Source organism: Diachasma alloeum, unplaced genomic scaffold (assembly GCF_001412515.2).
Source record: "Diachasma alloeum isolate Michigan unplaced genomic scaffold, Dall2.0 Dall_scaffold_00291, whole genome shotgun sequence".
In the NCBI taxonomy this organism is placed as follows: Eukaryota; Metazoa; Arthropoda; class Insecta; order Hymenoptera; family Braconidae; genus Diachasma; species Diachasma alloeum.
In genome coordinates this window covers 255,242-270,496 of record NW_021680430.1, presented here as the reverse complement: position 1 = coordinate 270,496, position 15,255 = coordinate 255,242, and the positions used below count along the sequence as shown (strand labels likewise).

At 38.7% G+C, this 15,255-nt stretch overlaps 3 protein-coding genes across 3 annotated transcripts; 1 reads left to right on the top strand and 2 right to left on the bottom strand.

The window, feature by feature from the left end:
- Positions 1–1,331: 1,331 nt before the first annotated feature.
- Positions 1,332–3,224, top strand: LOC107039084 (palmitoyltransferase ZDHHC23). The gene is made up of 3 exons (XM_015258530.1): positions 1,332–1,989; positions 2,320–2,496; positions 2,570–3,224. The coding sequence occupies exons 1-3, from the start codon at positions 1,460–1,462 to the stop codon at positions 2,760–2,762; spliced, it is 900 nt and encodes a 299-aa protein (XP_015114016.1). The 5' UTR covers positions 1,332–1,459; the 3' UTR covers positions 2,763–3,224.
- Positions 3,225–3,234: 10 nt separating this feature from the next.
- Positions 3,235–4,857, bottom strand: LOC107039058 (meiosis-specific nuclear structural protein 1). Its single transcript, XM_015258496.1, has one exon. The coding sequence runs from the start codon at positions 4,855–4,857 to the stop codon at positions 3,235–3,237; it is 1,623 nt and encodes a 540-aa protein (XP_015113982.1).
- A 602-nt stretch (positions 4,858–5,459) lies between these two features.
- Positions 5,460–14,293, bottom strand: LOC107039081 (ski oncogene). The gene is made up of 3 exons (XM_015258522.2): positions 11,262–14,293; positions 10,957–11,189; positions 5,460–10,798 (listed from the first exon to the last, which is right to left on the bottom strand). The coding sequence occupies exons 1-3, from the start codon at positions 12,399–12,401 to the stop codon at positions 9,919–9,921; spliced, it is 2,253 nt and encodes a 750-aa protein (XP_015114008.1). The 5' UTR covers positions 12,402–14,293; the 3' UTR covers positions 5,460–9,918.
- Between the last annotated feature and the right edge of the window lie 962 nt (positions 14,294–15,255).

Sequence of the window (15,255 nt, the reverse complement as noted above, 5' to 3'; positions counted from 1 at the left end):
TTTGCACATATCTCTCGTAACAGACGAGAAACACAGCCACTCCACGATGTGTTCACAGGCACCTCGAGTGCATCGATAACCTCCGATAACTCGGATTAAAAAGTAAATGTAATTGCACGAAACCCGGGGAGAAGTTCAACGAAAATTAATCCGCGAAGGAATCTGTCTGGGAAATTAAAACCCAATGGTTTCGGGGATGACAATTGATGGGGAAGTGTTGAAACACGAACGATACGGTTGGGACCGATGTCTGCACTATGACCAACCACATGTATACAGGTTTGGGCCTGTCACGGCGACTCTCTACCTGTCCCCGGCTTCTTTACCCACACCCGTTAGAACCAACGGTGCGTCTGCTATCCCCTTCTCCCTTCCACCTGTGGAGAAACAGAGATGCAGTCGAGGATACTGAGAGATGCCGGAGAAAATTTTCTTATGCATCTCCTTCAGCGCCTCTACGTGCACTTTAGCTGCCGTTGAACTGAGATGCAATCGGCCGGGGGGTTCTCGTATAAGGCCCATTCGTGTGGGAAGTCTATAGCGCTTCAGGACGGGGCGGGCTTCGGCCCGCACCCGAAGACTCCCCACCCCCACGGTGGGACTTACAAATGCGGAGTGGTGGGGGGAGCTCGGGCCACTTCGGGCTGAGTCTGAGATCATTCTTTCGAGGCATCCAGCATGTAGAGGATTCTTTTGCAAAATAATCTTCAAGTTCTGGGGAATCGCAGAAATTTTTTGGATTTTGGAAAGATAGGAGAGAGGGTTTTCTGTAGTGGAAAAAATTCGAAGCTTTCGAGAAAATTCTGGGTTGATTCAGTACTTCGTTTCGCATAGAATAGTTTTTCAAACATTTCTTATCAGACAAATGAACGGTTTTTTCGTTTAACAGTCGCTGAATAAACATTAGATGCACGGAAAAGTCATTCAATGACATGCGTTGATATAATCGTTATCAGTTAGACACTTATTTTGTATTACAATTATTCATTCATTTGTAAAATATTCAATAACTTTGCAAAGAATTTAAAAAAACACTCGCTTTTCATTTTTAAAAATTGGGCTATCTCATGTAATCAGCTTCTTATTCTGATTAATTTTTTTTCAATTAAAGAGAAACGAAGAGATAAAATTTAAAATCCCCCCCCCATACAAATTTAATTAAATTAAATAGCAATTAATAAAGTGCAAAATAATTCCACAGGAAAACGCGTGAATAATTATTACTCAGCAAAAACAATACTATTTGCTGAATAATAATCAACATATAGAATTGAAAAAAATATAGTATAGCGACAAGTGGGTGTATGATATCTGTCAGCGGTGCGCACAGTTTAGTTGTGTAGGCCACCCTAACCTTTAAACTTCTCCATCAACAAAAATTCCAATCGAAATTATTGATAAGCTGTATTTATTTTTTTATTGCAAAAATCAAAGTGAAATACTCTAATACAGATGAAACATGAATATTCTAAATAAACTGCGCAATTTATCCGGCTGGCGAAGTGGTACCAAACAAGTATCAATCGACGCCACGATACCCTTGATAGCCCTACCAGTATTAACCTTAATAGCCGCTCAAACAATTTATTTAACAGTGATTGTATTTTTACTAACGCCAATTATAATCTACCACCTGCATCACAATTTTTTAAGGTTTCTACCGCGCTCAAAGTTCTTTCTCATGTGGACAATTACCAGTGTTATAATGCTTATGCTGGTATTCGAAATGTGTGTTGTGCCATTATTAGAAATTCTTTTCGAAGAGAATTGTGTATTTATGGCGGGAGTTGTGGGCGGAATATTTTGCGGTGTAAAAACAAAATCGAAATCCGATTCTGCCCTGCAGAATGACAGTCTAGAACACGACTCGGAGGTTGGGAGGGAGAGTGAGGAGGTCTGCCTCTTGTGCAAAAAACCTCCACCAGCGAGAACATATCATTGCCGCACTTGTCAGACTTGCGTAGCCAACAGAGAATATCATTGCAAATGGTATAAAAAAAAACTTTATTAAGAATTTTTATTTATTCATTAATTCATCGGCTTTTCCATGAGGGAAGCTATTCTTATTACTCATTATTCTTGTGATGAAATAGATGAATGAAATGAATAGTTAGAAGACTGCTCAGTCCATTTTTATTCTCAAAATCCACCTTGCACATGATTTAAGTCTACAAGACCGTTGCAGCTGTATAATTTCGTAAAAATAATCGTATTTTTTGAATAAATCATTGCATTCAGAATAGCTTGCATAAACCTCTTCAAATGAAGTTTAAAGAATTTTGCATTATCAGGACTTACTATTTATGTATTAAATCCCAGGTTGGACTGCTGCATAGGCTCAAGCAATTTACGATGGTACCTCAGCTGCTTGTTATGCTCGGCTGTGGCCTTCATTTACGGTTCTAATCTCACAATGACGAGTGTCTGTCACCCCTTCATTCTCATTGGGACAATTCTCCTGCCAGACGATTGCAGTGATGTCTATCATCAGCTAGAGTAAGGGGTTTTATCATCCTCTTGAAGAACGAAATGTCAGCTAACATGACTAATTTTTCTTCGTCTCTTTCAGTCTCGCCCTGTGCCTGGTCTCAGCCATCTACAGTTTGCTCATAGGACTCGTGGTACTCAGTTACTTAATTTATCACATCTATTTGATACTTTTACGTACGACAGCCCAGGAGAGGCGCATCTCCTCCCAGAGTAGGAATGAATACAATGGTTTATTGACCAATATATCCACACTAGTGTGTCATGAATTATGAATTTATCATAGGCGCCGTATTTTAATTGTAGCACACAATGAAATGTAATTATTTACAGTGATTATCAGTCTAGTTTGTGGCTGCGTTTTACGCTTATATTCTGTTCATAAAGGCGGTCGAATATTTTTGTATATTGATAGTTATGTATTCATTGAGAAGATCAGTCTCACCCCGAATTGTTTTTCAATGTTTATTAACACTTTTTTTATTTGACATTTGATATTCTGATTGCCTAGGTTTTTTTAACTTAATGAGCGTTATGGAAATTAATTACAACTGTGATAAAACTTATACGAAGAGTATGATCATCACACCTTTCACGTAGAGAAAAATGTAAATTACATGTAAGAAATTGGCCTCGATCTTCACGTCAGCAAAACGTGTGGAATTATCAATAGTATTGCGTATTGGGAGTTTAAATATAACCAATTCATCGTGTCTTCGATGATGTATTGTACATAATTGATGTTTTTTAGTCATCCCTGATAACTCCCCTGTATTTCGGACAAAAATTCGGAACGACATGCTGCACCAATGCCCTCCACTTCTCTTTCTGTCTATCACTTTCGTTCACGTCGTCGGATATTTTGGTGTACGTCTGCCATATTCGGAGGTACTTCAGCTTTATCTTTTCATCGTAATGATTCATTGCGAACTGCAGAGTTTCCAGGGTTCTCAGTCGCATTTCCAGTACCTCAGCGTACCAAGCCCTCAAGTATTTCCCTCGCAGTCGTGAAGTGTAAAAATTCCAAGCACTTTTATACTTCTTGATGTTCTCCTTCGCCAGTGACATCCATTCGCAGAAGAATCTCACGAGAATATTCGTATTGCAAATCTCTGTGCACCGCTCTAGCTTCAAATCAGTCGCTTCCCTCGTGTATTTCTTCCAAATAGTAAACGTCTTGTTTGATAAAGTCATGCTGTAATGATCATCCGCGATTTCCAGATGATGTTTCCCCTCCTCGATCAAGCGAACGAAAGGCGACAAGATGTAGTTCCTCAGGAGATATCTTCCGTAAAATCTGGCCACTAGTTCGTTAACGGTTTTTAATTTCTCTGCTTCAATTATTTTCTTCCTCCGCTGCTCTTGGAGCGCTCGCCTCGCCCTGCGTTGCGCCTCCAGTCGCAACTGCTTCTGCCGCTCTTCCTCTTCTCTCCTCGTAGTTTCCTCCCGCTCCTTCTGAAGCTCCAATTTTTCCCGCTGCTTTTCCCTAGCTTCCCTTATTCGCTCTCTCCTTCTCTCCGCTCTCGCCTCCATTCGGGATAAAAAATCGGGGGGTTGAGGCGGAAATTTCGGGGGGTCGAGGTCATTCCCTCTGCTCGATTCCAATTTCATGAGTTGTATCAAATTATTTCTAGTCTCCTGTCTACATTTGTTGAGCACCTGTTTCGCGGTGGTCAACGTCTCCCTCTTCGCGTGTTGTGATTCCTCGGCGATTCTCTTCAATTTCATGGCCTCGATTATTTGATTTTGTCGGACCAACTTCATCCTTTGCTCGGTGATTATTTTCCTCTGGAGAGACAGCCGCTTCTGGAGAGAGGAGTCAGCGATATTTGGCGATTTAGCCAGTCGATCACTGTCAAGAGTTGGAATTTTTTTCGATGAAGAGTCTGTGGAATGAACTTCGCGCGAACTCTTGTCGCTCTTCTGCTTCTCAACTATTGCGTTCACGAACAGTTGGATTTTTTGGTCGTCGGAAATTTCACATTCGCTTTTTCTCGTCACCTTTGCTTTCTTCATCTCGTCAACCCTTGATCTCCACATCCCGAAGTATCTCTGCAAATCTGTATTGATGAAACGCTCTTGTGTTCTCAGTTTTATTTCGTACAGACGTTTCGTTCGCTGGATGTGGAAGAGAAAAGCGCGGAAGGCCCAGCTTAGGAGATGCATCTGGTACTCTTTTGATTCTATAATCGGCTTGTCCTTAATCGTTACTTTTATACTTCCAGTGAAAGGGAATTCGGAGACAGATTGTCTAACGCCATCAGTTTTTTTTAATTTGGTAGGGTCTTGTTCAAATTCTCTTGATACCTCCTTTCTCGAATTGCGGATCGACAGCTCTTGAGCGTCGGCGCTTGACAGCAGATGCAACATTTCTATCTACGGGTGATGGAAATAAATTGAATTATCACGCGTGGAATTAATGAATGAAAAGTAAAGCTGATCTATTAATACCGGAATATTGATAAATTTGTATGGGGAATATCAACTTCTCGCTGTGACGCCTGGACAATCCTCTTGTTGCACAACTTTTCGATAGTGTTGAGGGAATTGTAAATACTGTATCACGAGAAGCTATATTTGTTTGGGGCTTATATCGTGAATTTATACGCGTCTTGTTGCTATGCGACCGATCAATTGGTTTGTTTGTATCTGCGGTGGATGCAGTCAAAGAGAAAAGCAGGAGAAAGACTTTTGACAATTCAAAATCAATACTTTGCTATTTAAAAAAAATTGAAATTTCAGAGTTCACTAAAAATTGAAATTCAAAGACGCGAATTACTTGAATTTTTAATCGATACATGAATATTCTGCACCAATTTATACTCAATTCTCGTGATTTCTATTAATTTTTACGAAATAAGTTGAGCGAAATATAAAATTTCCGAAGAATTGACCCAGAAATTTCAGCCAAAACGAAATAATGGACCTGCTTAATGATAAAATTGTCAATGAAATGAAAAAATTCCGTGAAATTAAATATATGTCGTAGAGAAATGCTTTTTTATTTGCAGTTTAATAATGATTATACATTGTTTTTTCAAAAAAAATGAGATTGTCTCTCCGTATCGTATGCTTAATAGGCGATATTATTGTGAAATATTGCTTTTATAAATCAAAGATTACTCTATTTGGTTCATGAAATAGTTATTTACTCGGTTCTTACAATTACTTTATATTTTCTTTTATTAACAATTATCGACTGAAGAAAGAAAACAATGGAAGTGAATGGAAACTCCTAGAGAATTTCTATGAAAAAAAAACAGCTAACAACAAATACGTATTCTTCCTAAATCAAATATGGTACATGTAATTGACGGCTATTTCATTTCGAGAATACTATCTTTGGAACGAACAAATCGCATGCCGTCCGATTCAATTAATTTCATTTTTCACATTTTCTCTCGTTTCAATCAATCACTAGTTAAGTTTACTGATGCCATTACTAATGACCATTATTCAGGCTCAATGCTTTGCCACGTGAATCAATACGCTGATAGTCAAAGAACAATTTACATCATACTCGTCTTCTTATTATCATTCAATCTTGTATTTTGAAATTAGAACGTAATGCATAAGACAAATTTCATTACAATGATATTGTGCCAAATTGATTTCGGAAAGATTTTTAAACCATCGGTATTTCGTACATCATCATGGCTAGGTGCTTTTTTCTCAGTGTTCACGATCGATGGTTACGCGGCATTGGCGAAAACAAAGCAATGATTGTATGTCATTGGTGAGAGGCCTCGGGAGCGAAAAAAAAAATACTTTAAATTTGTTCATTTTCTAGGAATTGAATGAACCGAGTTACAGGTGATCTGATGAAGATAAAGAATTTTAAATAATGTTCAAAAATACGAGGTGGTTGACAGGCGTAGGCGCCGCCACCTTGCTTTAAAAATGGCGGCGCTGCCACCTCATATTTTTACTCATTTTTTAAAATTATTTATCCGCTTCAGATCACTCGCAAGTTGGTGCACCCGGTTTCTATGGAAGGAATAAAGTTTTTAAAGCATCAATACGATTTTTTCGTCCCCTTTTGGTCGAGAATTCGCGGCGCAAAGTTGTCTCCCCATTTCAGTAGTTTTCTCATACTCCCGAGGCCTCTCAAAGGGATGAAAATAAATGTTCGTGCATACATATTTAAACCTGACACAGAGATCAATTTTGTACTTTACGTTGTAAACAATCCGCATTGTATTCGATTATTGTTTATTTCGAAGTCAGCCACTGCTCGGACCTATTTTTGAATTTTATTCGTGACTTGTAACTTGAAATGCATGGGGAAAAAGTACCATGATACTATGCTCAGTTGTCTATTGGACAACGAACGAATGTCTCGCGACAATGAATCTAGGTCCGAGATATCCGTCTCCATGTGCGAAAAGTTTCAATACGTGTGATCATTTTTCATCGGAAAAGAGTCAGTTTTGGCGGTATCGATAGACCTTTTCTCGTGTAAATTCACACGTTCTTCGAGATAATTCGGAGATGCAATTCGTTCGTGTGTTAAAAAACTCTAGAGACAAATGATGAATGATTTTTCGTCCGGTAGTCATGAAATTACCAGTTTTTTTTGGACGCGATCAAACTTATTTTTTAATTAATGTTAATATTTACACTGAGCTTAAGATACATGCATCGTCATCATGCATCTGCACGATGAAACTCTCTAATCACAAAATTTTCAGGCTTCAGCCAATTGCAGGTACTAGATTTTTTATGTGATACGAGTTCTCGACGAATATTTAATTTTTCTAAATGATTTCTTCATCATCGAAACTATATGAATAGTGAGTCATGGTTGGAGGATCTATACAAAAGCAAAAGCACTTAAAGAAAATAGTTACAAAAAAATTTAGGTTTCAAAATGTTATAAGTTTGTGACATATATTGAGCTAATAATCACGAGACAATTCACAACGTAAATTTTATTTCCCTTCGTTTCTAATGCTATTTAATATTATTGCATGGATCGTTCTTATCAAGTATAGATAACACTATGCAATGATTTACTCCTTCAAAGACAATGGATATCTGTAATGTAGGTCGAAGTACATTATATTCGATAATGTATAATTTCAAAAATGTTAGCTACCATGATGAACGAAAAATAGTGCATTTGATCTCGAGAAGTATTTCTTCTCTTCTCAAAATCTCCAACAATATCTACAGTAGATGTAATTGAGATCAAATTGAAGAACTTAAACAGAACAAATATCCCTTCTTTCATTTACAATTACAATTGCTATATCGGGCACGTATTCATGTATAAATATAGTAAAAAAAAAGTTCTCGATTTTACAAGTATTTTCTTTTATTGATGAAAATACATTTTCACTGTTGGGCATTTCAAGATGTTATTGCGACAGTTCAAAAGTGATTGAGATAGTGAGAGATGAAAAAAGACAATTCAAATCAATGACATAAACTGGTTATAATTTTTATGCTAGACGCATCGAAGATACAGCGCTGCGTCAGACGTATTGTTTATATGGTTTATCAGTTCAATTTTATTCAAAATATGCACTTCGATAACTGAGTATGTACGAAAACATGGACATTATTACATTCTTGATTTCAGGTGGGATTCGGATGTGGGCATTCCAGGTCGATTCAACCACTCTTCAATTTGTTTTCGGATGGATTTTCATCAGTTAGTGATAAAATGAACAACAATGTTTATCGTTATCTGCCATCGTCAATCAAAATAGCCTTTGAACATTAAATCATTATTTATCGATCAAAAGAGAGCGGATTTTAATGAAGAATTGGTTAAATTGGCATCGAATGTCCCGCGTTTTTCTACTTTAAATCGGTTACGTTGAATATTATAACAGTTTTCTATATTTCACCCGTCAGCCATCAATTGTTGTTCGAAATTCTTCTGGTAATCAAACCTTCACCCCTTCCAAATTATCGACATTTACAAAAAAAATTCCTACATAAGAGCAAACGCAGTGGAATTAATTTAGAGTCCAATCCCAAGAGTAATTTATCCCCCAATTTTTAGTGCTAAAATTTTTTACAATTTCTTACTTTCTTAAGTGAGCATCCAATGAGAAAGTTTTCATTATGCCTTCATTTCTTTCTTCGAAGTACCCGCTCCAGGATCATAATTTATTATTTGGACTTGAAATACACAACCCAGCAGTATAAATAAGTTACGGTGTTTATTATTTTTTCTTCTTCATTCATGCAGTCCATGCGCAATACACAAGATTCATCAACCTTTGTAGTAGTTAATTTTTATGACTAATTATGTATTTTATCCTCCTATACATAGAGAGTAGTACGAGTTGACTTGATAAGGAGAAATTTTCATTTCTCCATTAGTATCAAATTTATTCAGTGGACGTCCCTAATTCAATTGCGTTGACGTCCGTAAAAACAGGAGCATTGATTACGCCTCAACATTATCACCCTAAGTTTTTTCGTTTACAACAGCAAAATGAAAAACAATTGATAACGATATTTATAATCACGTCGGTAATTAAACATTGAAATAATTTTCTTTTATAAATTTACGTCAATTTTGTTGGCAGTACTATAATTATGTCTATGAAATTCAGTCGACTTGAAAGAGACTGCCCATTCAGTCATGCAAAATTATGCAAATAATCGTGAAAATTTTGAATATTGTTACAACAAAAGCGCTCAATGCATCCCAGTTTTTACAATTGAAATTTACAATTGAAAGTCTATTTTACACGAGGTCATTATAATCACCTAGTGTAATAACATAGCACCTAGGGTTTTTGTACTTTTTTCAATAATTTTCATAATATTTAATCATTAACGTAACTTAAGATAAGTGAAACTATTTACATAATACCAATATGATTGTAAGTTGTTGATGAAAAGCAATTCAACGTTCTCAGTCCCGTTCTATCTATTTTCATTTTTTCACAACTATGATAATGAGAAGACTGAATGAACAATTTATTTTTCGTCGCAATCGATGATTACTTTATCTACGAAAAATGTCTTATGCACTTCATTAATATATTCAAACATAATATCTGTTGTTCTAATATATATTGGCTCAGTAATCGATATTTAAAATCTATTTCTCATTCATCACATCACACAATATCTACATTGTTTTTCATCTCTTAATCTCGATTCGTAAGTAAAAACTGTCGATAAAAGTTCACTTTACAATATTCTGAAAACGAAAAAATTAACCATTCTATAACGTTAAAGGCTTTTCATATATCACATAACCAAGACAGTTTCTTTCATCGTCATCATTAACTTTAGAATTTGTAACATTCATAATTTAGTGCTAAATTGAAGTGTACGCCAATATCGCTAACAGATAAGGCGCCACAATTGCTGAGCAGTTCTTTATTATAATATTTTTTATTCATTCGCTATTATTGTTGTCCTGCTTACTATTAATAATCTTACATTAATTGGTAATAATTTCTAATCTTTACTAATTGCAGTAGATGGAGTGGCAGCCCGTTCGAGCTCTTCATTGTTGTCTAGCAGTGGTGCTGCCTCATCAATAGTGTCATTATTTTCAGTGCTATCAGCAGCACTTGGATTCGCCTTATTCTCACTCTCCTCACCGCTATTAACAGAATCATGAGGATTCACAACAGAAACAGGTTGAATCGTTATTTTCTGCAGCTCATCACGTAACTTGGCAATTTCCTGTGCGTCTTGTTGATGTCGAACTCTCAAATGAGTAAGTTCCGATGCCACCTGTCTAACAAGAGTAAAAACGTCCTGCGGCATGTCAAGTGCCGTAAGTCGTTCCTCAAGTTCAACAATAGTAGCAAAGTCCTCCTCAGTATCACTTCGTGATGACGATGTGCTCCCCCCCGCCGATGGTATCTCCATTGTAATGGTAGACGATGTGACAGCAGCACTGCTCTCCTCGTCCTCACAATTGTTTCTGGCAACGATTTTCCGCTTCATTTTTGGTCTCTCATTTCTGCATTCCTCTTGTTTTTTCGATTGTGTGCAAAATTTTTTCGAGTAGTCATTGGCAGCCTCTGGTCCCGGCGATGATGGCTTTTCAATTTTAACATTGGCAATGAGGGGCTCAATTTTTTCACACGAACTTGGGGAATGATTATTGTGACTGTGGCTCTCAGTGTAAAGGAGCCTGTGGGCTGCTGAGGGCTCCTCCGACTGTGTCGTTGGAATAGCCGTTATCGTTGGTGGTACAATGGGTGCCAAGGCAACGTTTGGCTGGTAATGGGGCTCAAAACGTTCACACTCGGAGAGCGGTACAACGCGCTCTGGATGCTGCAACACTGGTGGACCTCGGCTCAGATAAGCAGGCACCAGTGGTGAACTGTTTTCGTATTAAATTATGAATTGTCATTAGTTGTGCGATGGGTATTAGTGTCAGGTTAACATGGGTACATAAAAAATACCGAATTTCCCCCCTTATTAATAGTATTACAAACGAAATTCAATGATTCAAATGATTCAAGTCAATTTCTTGGTCACCTGTCTCGATGTTTACAAGAATTAGCTGTATTCCAAGGCCTGAATGCTGATGCACCGCGAGCTGCTAATTCAAAGACTGCCCACTGCATTTGGAGATAGGGATCACCTCCACCAGTGGCTGGTGATATCGAGTACATTCCCAAGCCATTGCTGCCAGCGTAGACACCGGCAAATTCATTGCGGCCCATTTCCTTTTTCAGTCGTTTGGGCTGCTTGTCAGACTCATTTCGGAACTAAGAATTAACAAGAAGTAAGGAATAATGGCAAATCCTGGCATTTTGAGTGATAATAAATTTGTGTTTTACCTCAGCGAGTTTCCTCTTCAGGTTGGGTAGAGGATATTTTTCTTTCAAGTTACGAAAGAATGTAACGAGCTTGTTGTAATGAGGCTGATCGCGTGACAATAACAAATAACATCGCCAATTGGTGGAATCAAAGCCCCAGTGACAGGTACGATTCTCAAGTGGCCGGTGTGCATGACGTACAAAACGTTGGGGTGAAAACTGGCAGCCACACTCGAGGCACTCGATGCACGCTGAATCCTCGGCATCAAAGCGGTCAGCGTTGAAGATGCCTTTGCATTTACCAAAACATTCGTGATAAACTTTGAATTTAGCGATTGTATCGGTGCCGTCTTTTTCACAGTGCTCCTTTCCATCGCATCGCTCATTGTCTTCACTTATCATTTGTGGTAATTCACGTGGCTCGATACGCAATAAAAGTGCGCTCACAAGACGTTCAGCATCCGTTTGTGTGATTAAGCCACACGACGGAGCATTTCTTGGCAATATTCCAGATAATTTTAACTCTTCCAATTGGTCATGGGTGCATCTTGAACAGTATATTTGTAATTCATCGCAAACTTGATTAATCTGTTGTAATGAAAAATCTTGGAGCACTGTGTTCAGTATCTGGGGCAAACAGAGCCTGCGCTCACCGCCAACAACAAAACATGAAATTCTCTCATTCTCAAGTGTTGTTTCACATCTCTCGGAGCAACTCTGGTCTGGTGCTGTGAGAATGGGTATTTGGAATTCCAATTCACGCTTTTCACCAATTATTTTAATACGCTCTGGCTGGGGATCGTCGTCTGAATCATCTTGGGATCTTTCCGCTATGTGATCCCTTCTAGGTAGGACTGGCACTGGTACCGTAGCTACCGGCACTGCTACTGCCACTGGATCCTCATTTTTTTTGTATTCTTTTCCATTTATCTCATCTGGATCTGAATCAACTACGCAGTTTGGCGTACGATTGAGGGTTGGGAAGTGAAAGGACGTTTGTTCCTGCAATATACCTCTACAGTCCATACCCAAAAGGGCTGAGCTTGGTCCTTGTAGGCTTTTCACTGCCGATAATTGATATGTCTTCAAGACTGTCTTTAGCTGTGGACTGTATGACGGGCTGTTTGTATTAGCCGGTAATAGTGTCTCCATTTTTGTCATTCAATCTCTTTCCAAATGATAAAAAAAAAATATAAACATCATCGGGCTCAATCCATAAACACATCAACATTTAGGATCAAATGATGATTATGAATCCATGGAAATTTTAATCCTCTTGTTTTCTTCGCTCAGTTTCTACAACCATAGAGAAGAATCATCGTATTGCACTGCTATGAACGAACAAAGAGCATACGGTAAATCCATCGTTATGGCGTGTACCATCATCCTCATCATCACTCACGTGTGAATCACCAACACCGAGATTAACTCGGTCCATCTCAGTAGTTTCTGACCTCTCTGTTTATCACTCTATCATATCAGAACTCTTATTATGCTTCCTAAATCATTTTCACTGATTCCTCTCCATTTATCCCTAGGAAGACATTGAAAACACACAGACCACAGGATATTTTGTCTTCTCTGCTTATTATGATCGAAAGAAAAACACCAAGAGGTGAAAAAAAATTTGGTTACACTTGCTATTTCGGACGCTCTCTGCCGTTCACTCGACACTTTGAATAATTGACGAGAAACTTTTGTGTTAGAAAGATAATAATAAAAAAAAAACAAAATTATGTCGACATAAAATATGAAATAATTAACGACTTCTAAAAATGAAGTAGGAGGTGAAAAAACATGGACAACACTCGCATCCACTGCTCATCACAATATATACGAATCTCCAAGGTCTCAGTGCTGAAACTCTAGAGTAGACAGTTATGGTGGCCGTCTTTCGCCTGTATAACCTTGTCCCTACGGGTTATATACAGGCTTTTGAACTACACAATACATACGAAAAATACTTCACACGCACACGTCTCACACAGGCTCGTAAAGGCTTGTCTCGCGGTCACGGGTATGGGTCGGTGGCCTGGGCGCGCTGCTGGGGCCTCGGGCACGGGCCTCTACCGAGTCCAAGTGGCGACCACAGCAGCTAAACGACACATGCCCGTCTCCGTCCATTCGTTCCTCGTTCCGTAATGGTCCATCCGCTCTATCCCCGTCACAGACACGAATAATTTAACACAGTCATATCACGAACAGTTTTCATCCACTAAAATCACTGCACATCGTCTGCCCTCATACACCACTGAGTTTCTTTTTCATTCTTTGTCTTGTATCCTCTTTCCATCTTTCAATTGGCTCTTTATCGCGAGAAAAAGTGCACTTGAGTTATATTCAAGTTGCTTTGGGCTCTAACAATTTTTATCGTTTTCCATATTCAGCACTCCACCACCTCGACGACAAAATAATCCACTCAGCTTTACCGTATTGCTTGACAGATATGACATACACCTTCACACCCGTATTTGCGGCATCCTCATCACTGGTCATCACTTCGTCAGGCCGATTTACATTGCACGCCATGCTGGGATGGCGTATCGATCGTCCACGCACGACGACACACGAAACAACCACTCGTCCAGTATTTACTGCGCATTATCACGGACATGTATAAATTTTCAAATCACTAGATTACTACATTTTAACTCCAAGATCGAAGAGCAGAGGAGAACAAACAATCCACTGGGCTGTGAGGGAATTTGCTCGGTCCCCCTACACCTCCACCTCCATTGTATCCAGTCCCAACCAATTTATATCTTTGCAACTCCTCGACACTCAGCCGTTCGCGATACGCAATGATGTTCACAAAGCTATAACGCACCAGAGTAACAGCGACAACTCCAATGTATAGGAGAGCAAGGAGGATGGAAAATGAGTGAATAAGAGGGGAAAATAGAAAAGGTAAAAAGAAGTGACGCGCGCGCACTCAAAACCTCTCCACAGAGACGTTCTTGCGTTCTCGGTCAGTCCAATTGCACTCAATAGTTTTTCAACTTCAAAACATGTATGCACATGTACACTAGCTGGTGGTGGTTTTTAAAGCGGCTCACGCCTCTCTGGTGTCCTCTCTGTGACCTATATATGCACCCAGTATTTACACCCTTTACTCTCGCCTTTTGGCGACTAATATTCCCTCATGCACTGCACAAACATTTTCATTGACATACGGATATGTCCGAGGGAAATATGCAGTGCTCCGTGCGCTCTGCAGAAATAAATACTTCATACCTAAAATTGTGGGCTTGGCATGCGCACGCGCCAACAGCCAGGGGGGCCCAGAGGGGACTGGACTACATAAGCTGCACCTAAACACCACAAAACGCAGACGTACATCAACGTGCAGAGGGATCAGCTGTTTTGACAATAATCATATTTATCGGCAAACGAATGTAACTCATTCAGTTGGAATTCACGCGTAAATAATCGTCGTCATCTGTGCGAATAAATGTTTGATAAATAGTCATGACCGAGGGGGGGAAATCAAAATTTGATTGACGGATCCGTTCCGCATATTCATTCATCCCCCGTCACGCAGTGCGCTGCGTACTGTTTTGTGTTGATGTTATGGCTACGGTCGCATAACACTTATGAGTGAATCGCTTTGAGAGAGCTCCACATAAGACAATGGCCCGCTTGCAATGTTTAATGTCATATGTGTGTCGTAAAATAAATGTTTTTACTTGAAATTTTGTCACGAGTTTTTTCATTATTTCTTCACTTCTCATTGTATTTTATCTTCACCTGGTTTTCATTTAATAAACTGTTTTTTGTTTATTTGAAGAGCCCGCGGGCTGTTCAATTGGTCTCAGAAGTGGGATTCGAACTCAAAATGCGTTCAATTTTATTACATTGTGATAACGTAAATGAATGCATGTATTTTTTTTCAATTCCATTTGTTATTCTATTTTCTTCATTTAATTTTCGAAAACTGTCAATAAATACGCCCCTTCGATTTATCCTGAATTATTACTTCTTTGTTAAATACAACAATGATATTTTAATTTAATTT

What these genes read in the sequence shown, in the direction of transcription:
- LOC107039084 (XM_015258530.1), top strand. Translation starts at nt 1,460, where the DNA reads ATGAATATTCTAAATAAACTGCGCAATTTATCCGGCTGGCGAAGTGGT. An exon ending in AGAGAATATCATTGCAAATG is followed by an intron (nt 1,990 to 2,319) that starts GTATAAAAAAAA and finishes ATTAAATCCCAG; the next exon opens with GTTGGACTGCTGCATAGGCT. An exon ending in GATGTCTATCATCAGCTAGA is followed by an intron (nt 2,497 to 2,569) that starts GTAAGGGGTTTT and finishes CGTCTCTTTCAG; the next exon opens with TCTCGCCCTGTGCCTGGTCT.
- LOC107039058 (XM_015258496.1), bottom strand. Translation starts at nt 4,857, where the DNA reads ATGTTGCATCTGCTGTCAAGCGCCGACGCTCAAGAGCTGTCGATCCGC.
- LOC107039081 (XM_015258522.2), bottom strand. Translation starts at nt 12,401, where the DNA reads ATGACAAAAATGGAGACACTATTACCGGCTAATACAAACAGCCCGTCA. An exon ending in TGAAGAGGAAACTCGCTGAG is followed by an intron (nt 11,190 to 11,261) that starts GTAAAACACAAA and finishes GTTAATTCTTAG; the next exon opens with TTCCGAAATGAGTCTGACAA. An exon ending in TCTTGTAAACATCGAGACAG is followed by an intron (nt 10,799 to 10,956) that starts GTGACCAAGAAA and finishes ATACGAAAACAG; the next exon opens with TTCACCACTGGTGCCTGCTT.